This window comes from Quercus suber, unplaced genomic scaffold, assembly GCF_002906115.3.
Source record: "Quercus suber isolate HL8 unplaced genomic scaffold, Cork oak 2.0 scaffold_275, whole genome shotgun sequence".
Lineage (NCBI taxonomy): Eukaryota > Viridiplantae > Streptophyta > Magnoliopsida > Fagales > Fagaceae > Quercus > Quercus suber.
In genome coordinates this window covers 252,616-259,947 of record NW_027069731.1, presented here as the reverse complement: position 1 = coordinate 259,947, position 7,332 = coordinate 252,616, and the positions used below count along the sequence as shown (strand labels likewise).

Here is a 7,332-nt window from a genome sequence, read left to right as displayed (position 1 = left end):
TAAGGGCCCAAATAGAGTCCTTGCGCTAGTAGGACTCCAGAAATCTTACATATTTGATAAAGATCTTCCATATAAGGAGGAGATCTATCCATCACGTTTAGGATTCTACGAGGAGAGTCCTATAAGGAAAAGACTTCCGCGCCAAGAAAGGGATGTCAACCTTATGCTACTATAAAAGTCCCAATACCCTCACAAACCAAGGTACGCATGATTTTACCCTCTCTAACACTCTAGAGTTGTGAGAATATTTTCTGACTTAACCTTCGGAGGGTGTTTGGCCGGCACCACACCGGTGTCCTTCGATAGGTTTTCTCCTTTGTTTCGTGCAGGTTAACATACAAGCGAAAGGAGTATTGTGCGACTCATTGGTGAATTTCCTTGATTCATCAACCTTCTATAAAAATTCTATCTTCATGCACATATTATTGTTATTATTATTCAATTGTGGTTTAGAAGGCGTTGGTTTCTAAAAAAATACGTTTGTTTCGGTGTAATTTTGTAATTTCCAGGCAAAGTTTGTATCATTTAGGGCTTCAATCAATTTTGGACAAAGTTGTTAGGTTGGGTCTTACCTTCTATAAAAATTCTCTATCTATGCATAGTATTATTATTTGCTAAACTTGTCTTTCTTTTTCTTTTTTAATTATAAACTAAAATTTGCTAAATTGCTAACAAGTTTCTATCTTTTCATGAAATTATTGTTTTTTGTGCACAAAATTAAAAATTAAAAATTAAATGGGACAAGTGACGCAAAATTGAGAATCCAATTAAAATCTAATTAGATTTTCTCTGAACTTTAACTATTAATATATAACATACATACATATATATATATATATATAAATGGCTTACTATATTAGGTGTCCAGATATTTTACATAAAGTAAAATTTTTTTTTCATGTGTGTGGCATGAGCTGACACATTTCTTTTTATGAAGGGTCACCAAGCTTCATGCATGCCTTTCTTTTCCCCGTCTAATTATCTAATTGATGACAAAGAATTAGGGTTATTGTTGGGACAAAAATGCCTTATGCCCTTTTTAGGCAAATTATATAGCATTATGCTCCATTTCCTAAACAAATTAGAGAAATACCCCTATTTTAAAACTCGATTTTTGATAAATCAAGTTAGGTCTTATAGTGACGTTTTAAAGGAACCTATAGTGACGTTTTTTAACTCGACTTCAATGCAATCAAGTTATAGGCAATGAAATCGACCTATAGTGACGTTTTTTAACCTATAACTCGATTTCGTTGAAGTTGAGTTAAAAAATGTCACTATAAGTCTTTAAAATGTCATTATAGGCTCCTTAAAATATCACTATAGGGTTTAAGAATTTTTTTTTAAAACTTAATTTATCAAAACTCGAGTTTTAAAAGAGGAACATTTCTTTATTTAGATTGAGAAGAGAGGCATAATGTTATATAATTTGCCCGAAAATGGCAGAAGCCCATTTTGCCTGTCATTGTTGTCATCAATGGGGCGTAAGGATTCTATATCATCTGCCAGTAAAGAGAAGTCTCACATCCCATCGACTGCAACAAGCATGAACCTTTTAAAATCAAAAAAATTGCTTCCTTCTCTTTCCCCTTTTCCCTTACTAAGTTTCCCAATCCTTTAATAGTCCAGTTGCAAAGTGTTTGGTGAAATGGTGTACTTGTATTTTTCCATGTATTTGGGATCCTATGCTGCCGTGGAGGTGAAACACTAGTCACCACCAGATAGAGATGCTATGCATGATACATGTCAACAGTATCGCCTTGCAACTCATTACTTTGGTCTTGGGAAGTGGAGTTTAGTTTTTACGATCAAATTCAAATTTGTGGGTTTGTATTGCCTTGCAGTTTGCCCAGTCTGTTTGAGTATCTTCTTCTCTTTCTTTTATGGGCCATACTCATGTTATGTGTTTCTTCTTGTTTTGTTTCTGCTTCAGTAGTTTGTGAAATATGTAGAAGGGCTTATGTTTGAGATATGTCATAAATATTCCGCTGAACATTGACGATAATTCATTTCGTAGGACTCAAGATTCATTTCCAGCTGATCATTGAACGACCTGCATCACATTGTCACAAATTAATTAGACAGAAAAGAGTATATAAGGTATTAAAATTGAACATAAGGGCAGTATAACAAAAAAGTATCAGAAAGATTGGAAGGTAATGGAACTCAATCAGCTTGCTACATCCCCACCTACCCACCCACCCACCCACACACACAGCTGATCAGATTTGTGGGTTTGTATCGCCTCGCAGTTTGCCCAGTCTGTTTGAGTATCATCTTGTATTTCTTTAATTGGCTGTACTCATGCTATTTGTGTCTTCTTGTTTTGTTTCTGCTTTAGTAATACATGTAAAATGTACAAGGGCATACGTTTGAGATATGTCTAAGACCAATTAAAATATCGCAAGTTATATTAATGCTTACAATTACATGTACATGGTTCCCAAAATGATCTATTTACATCAATTGCACATAAATATTCCAATGAACATTGACAAGAATTCATTTCGTAGGACTCAAGATACCTTTCCATATGATCATTGAACGACCTGCGTCACATTTTCACAGATTAATTAGACAGAAAATAGTAGATAAGGTATTAAAATTGGACATAGGAGCAGCATGACAAAAAAGTACTAGAAAGATTGGAAGGAAATGGAACTCAGAGCTTGCTACATCCCCACCCACTCACACACATACACACAAAGCTGCATAGGTGTAACTTGAATAGCTTGTTTTCCAAATATCACTGACAGCCAGACATTTGGATCAAGTAACTCACGAAATGGAATGGCAAGCTCAGTAAGTTCTCAATGGCTTTGAACCCTGTGATGACAACTGCACTGCAGTTGTCACAAATGTGCAGTAATAAAGAGCATGGTTTTTACCGTTGCTGTGCCTCTTCCACTTAAAGATGACTCAAGATTTGCCAAGTTTGGATCGTCCTTGTGCTTGCCCCAGGCTGCTTCAAATTGCATAACTTTGCATCTAGGGGTTCAGGAAGAATGATAAAAGAACAAATCAAAGATCAAGGAAGAAATTATGTAAAACTCCTCTATTATCATGGAAATCATAACACAACACTTACTGCTGGAGTAAGATCAGTATCTGAAGAATATGCATTCTAACTTCTTCACAAGCCCTTTTCATTGCAGCCTCTTTATACAAAATCGTGAGTTCATCAACCAACCTGACACCAAATTTGCAGAATTGTGAACACATCATAAAATCCAGAAACCAATCTCTCTCAAGATTCAATTCCCTTTGCCAATAAACCCTGATTACACCATAATCTATACTTATTCGGGGAAAAAATATATATCAAACTAAAACCCACATACATATCCTTAAACACTTCCACAATCCCAAGCCTTTAAACCACAACTTTTCAGACTCCAAAATGCACTATATAAGCAAGCATAGGCTGGTATCCAAACCTATTGTATGCCAGGAAGGTTTTGAAGCAGAACTGAAGTATGAGACTTAAAAATATACTTCCTATTCAAGGTCAAAGCAACTAAGGCCACATTTGGAAGGAAGTTCACAATGGACTAACTTCTAATGGTCACTTACAGGACCATTAACTGCCATCTAGAAACGATTGTTGACTGTAGTGCCTTCCTAAACATCCTTAAGGGAAAAACCAGTCATTAAACGCCACATTCTTTACTTGTACAAATAATGGGTTGGAAGAAAGAAAAAACACAAAATTTTGAATTTTGAAGGACCAGTGCAATGACATGAGATTGAACAAACAATCACTAATTAAGTTATAAAAACAACAAAACAGCAGTGAGCATCCCACAGAAGTGCAATTAAAAATTGTGTTTATGGCATTTGAAATGTCTTTTTTTTTTTCTTTTTCTTTTTTTTTTTTCTTCTTCTTTTGCTGGATTGTTTGAAATGAATTAAGTTCCTTTCACAAGGCAAGTTTCATTCTTATTCTAAACACTTGTTCAGTAAAATCAAGCAAAGATCTCAAAATCATCAGCTCATTCTATTTGCTATTATAGTGTTTTGTACAGTCAAATGCATGCAAGATAACAGAAGGAATGATGTTCCAGGGCACTTCAAAATGCTGCCTAACTGAAAAAACTATCAGATGATAAAGCATAATTACCTAGTAATTTACCTTCCAACATATGGTGTGTTCCTTATCCACGTTAACTTTAAAATAGTCTGGATCCGTTCCAGAACCTGCATATAATTAAAGAATTATAGAAATAGACAAATAGTATATTTGTTACTACATCAAACAAAAATCAGCTACAGAAATAGCGCTGAGTTTGCCCTATACTTATTTGTAATGAGGAAAGCGCAAAGAGGGCAATGGATAATTACATGTTTAATTAGGTTATGCAAGAAATGCCTGGATTGTTACTGGTAGTGTTGAAAAGAACTTACAAAAGGACCTTTGTTCCACGAAACATCTTTATCCTATTAAAGACAAGTATGATGCAAAGCTTACTTATAATTTTTTTTTTTTTTTAAAGTGTGATGCAATGCATATAGTATCTGAGATGCTGAAGGTCAAATGACAACTACAAACTGAGAAAACAGAGGGAAAAAAGAAACTTTTGCTAGGTAGTTAATCACTAGGCTATTGCAAAGTCAAGTTCATTTTTTAATATGATATACTATCTCTTCCTATAGTAAGACGGAGAATGAAACATAAACCTGAGAATTTCTATCTCCATAATTTATGCAGTAAATGTATACATTGAAAATGGTCAAAATACTACCTAGCAGAGGAGGTAAAACCTCATAATTGTGTTTAAGAAAGAAAGGATTCCCAAAGCCATCTTCAAGCAAACACTCGCTGGAATCAGTAAGTGTCAAAAGAAAAGAAATTATTCTCACCAGTAGAACAGTCTCATCATCATCAGCATGCATCCACTTAAGAATAAGGGGAAATATACGCCTAAAATGTGCTAATAACACAAGGCCAACAGCACTCAAAAGTGGCTCGATATATTTGAGCCATGCAACACGGCGCTCCTTGTCCCTTGGTTGCCGCTCCAAGTGACTTAACATCTCATTTAACATCCTTTCAAACCTAACAACAAATACATGATAATGAGCAAACACAAATTTCCATAAGTTCCAATATATGATAATAAGTACACTCTAATTAATCAATAATCCATATCCAAATTCTAAAGGAAAATGCCAACGTGGCAGCTAGTATCCACCTGAACACTTAACCGCATAGGATCCAATTCTCTCCTCACTACAAGAGTCGCAACAGAAACCAACCAACCCATAGTGGTAGAGCGCAATATGCCCCCTCTAACTACCAAAACAATCTTAACTCTCTCTCTCTCTCCCCCCTTCAAGAAAACATCATGCCTTCTCTCTCTTTGTTCTTCACTCTCACTCTCTCCCTCTCCTCCTCCTCCTCCAACTAACAGCCTCACTCCCCACCACACTTGGCGTCACATACTCCACTGCCACTGCCACTGCCACTGCCACCACCACATACTCCACCAAATTTCCATAAACATCCAATATATGATAATAAGCACATGCTAATTAATCAATAGTCCATTTCCAAATCCTTTATCAGAAACATAGCAATGATTTTAGTTGCATAAATAACATTCTTTCCATTTCAAAAGAAACCTACAAAAGCACAAAAACAATTGTCGATAACTAAAAGAACACAGACAAACAAACATACCATGGGCTACGGGGATTGCCGCTCTGGATACAAGTCACAAGAAGTGTTGACATCTCAACTACATGGTGCCATATCTCATCACTAGAAGCAATATTCTGGCAGCACGCATCAAGAATCACATCTCCATACGAACCAAGCTCAACAGCATTGACATTTTTTGCAAGATGTATAAAGCTAATCATGCCCTGCCCCTGAAAAATGAGAAGAGAAAATCAACTTCTAAAACACAGGATTGAAACACGCTTGAAGATTGAAATTGTAAATTCTATAATCCAAAAACAAAATAAAAAACTTCTACTTTGAGCTCAAGCTTTTATGGCAATTCAAGAATGATTAAAATTTATAACTAGCAATTTGCAATTAAATTAATGTAAAAGGGGGACCAAACCAAAATCCAATCTCATACCTTCACATCCGGCGACCAATGATCAAGAGCAGTCAACGCACAAGGAATCACCAAAGCGCACAATTTTCCCAAATGAGGATAATCAACCTATCAAAAACAAAAGACGATTTTAAACAAGCCCACATGGCTACAAAAGCATAAGAAAGAACTTAGATACAGTTCCTTTAAGTACTGTAGTTCCCAATTGAATGCAACCACATAGTTGTATTGACCAATACAGTAAAAATGGAGTTATTTTTTCCGAGCATAATTAAATTCAACAATGCAATTCGTTGACCAATACAATCACAGTGTTTAATTTAATTGGGAACCTAAGCTATGTAAAAAACCAAAATCTTTGAAGTTCAAAAAATTCACAAAGCACAAACCTGAGTGGCAAACCACCTAAACTGATAAGCAGCCACAATGGCAAACCGAACTGGAACTCTAGCCGAAGCAGCTGAGACCTCATCGCCACCTTCGTCTGACTTATCGATCGAGCTCTCCTCAATCCTCTCCTTCAACAATGGCATCACCTCAGGCATCAATTCCACCACCAACCTCTGCTCTTCGGGCACCGAACCACAATCCAATCCCAACTCTGCAATCCTCTTCGCGTTTCGCTCTCCGAAAGCGACGCAATAAGCTTTGGAGAGCTCGCGAAAGGCCGAGTTCGCTGAGGTAGAGAGGTTTTCGGGAATCCATGAGAGAAGGTCGTGAGTCGAGGAGTGAGAGGAGGATAGCAACGAGCAAGCTAGGGCGAAATCTTTGATGGAAGCATCGACGTTAGGGTTTGGCGGTGAGGCTTTGTGTGGGAGAAGAGGCTCGATTAGGGCTTTGACGGAGATTTGGGAACCCTCTGGTGGAGCGTAGTTGGTTTTGGCGAGAGATTCCGCTATTGGCTCCGATAACCTTTGAAAAAGTTTTACAAAGAAACGCTATTAGAGAATGAAATTTGAGAGAGAGAGAGAGAGAGAGAGAGAGAGAGAGAGAACTTACTGAATAAGAAGGTGATGGAGGTCAGGGAATGAGTTCGACATTTTCGACTCAATCTCAGTTCGGCTTCTCTGAGATCCTCTTACATATAACAGTACGGACGTACCAAAACGACACGTCGTATAGTTTTAAGACTATACGAATCGTCGTCAAGCATTATCATATTATACTTGGGTTTTCACTTTTTTATTCCATCTTCACTTTTCAATAGAATTTACCTTGAGTTGAAACTTGAACCTTTGAAGCTCGCAAGTCTTTCACAGTTCTTTGC

At 36.8% G+C, this 7,332-nt stretch overlaps 1 protein-coding gene across 2 annotated transcripts; it reads right to left on the bottom strand.

Moving 5' to 3' along the window:
* Nucleotides 1-2,384: 2,384 nt before the first annotated feature.
* On the bottom strand, nucleotides 2,385-7,195 carry LOC112025563 (uncharacterized protein At2g39910). Of its 2 annotated transcripts, XM_024058231.2 has the most exons (9): nucleotides 7,065-7,195; nucleotides 6,455-6,977; nucleotides 6,087-6,173; nucleotides 5,681-5,871; nucleotides 4,861-5,056; nucleotides 4,133-4,197; nucleotides 3,089-3,190; nucleotides 2,889-2,988; nucleotides 2,385-2,549 (listed from the first exon to the last, which is right to left on the bottom strand). In XM_024058231.2, the coding sequence occupies exons 1-9, from the start codon at nucleotides 7,103-7,105 to the stop codon at nucleotides 2,538-2,540; spliced, it is 1,317 nt and encodes a 438-aa protein (XP_023913999.1). In that variant the 5' UTR covers nucleotides 7,106-7,195; the 3' UTR covers nucleotides 2,385-2,537. The 2 variants fall into 2 exon arrangements, with proteins under 2 accessions (XP_023913999.1, XP_065637758.1); XM_065781686.1 differs by lacking the exons at nucleotides 2,385-2,549; nucleotides 2,889-2,988 and having other exon boundaries at nucleotides 4,121-4,197.
* Nucleotides 7,196-7,332: the final 137 nt, after the last annotated feature.

What these genes read in the sequence shown, in the direction of transcription:
- LOC112025563 (XM_024058231.2), bottom strand. Translation starts at nt 7,105, where the DNA reads ATGTCGAACTCATTCCCTGACCTCCATCACCTTCTTATTCA. An exon ending in TTAGGTGGTTTGCCACTCAG is followed by an intron (nt 6,174 to 6,454) that starts GTTTGTGCTTTG and finishes TGTTTTTGATAG; the next exon opens with GTTGATTATCCTCATTTGGG. An exon ending in GGCAATCCCCGTAGCCCATG is followed by an intron (nt 5,057 to 5,680) that starts GTATGTTTGTTT and finishes ATTTGTTGTTAG; the next exon opens with GTTTGAAAGGATGTTAAATG.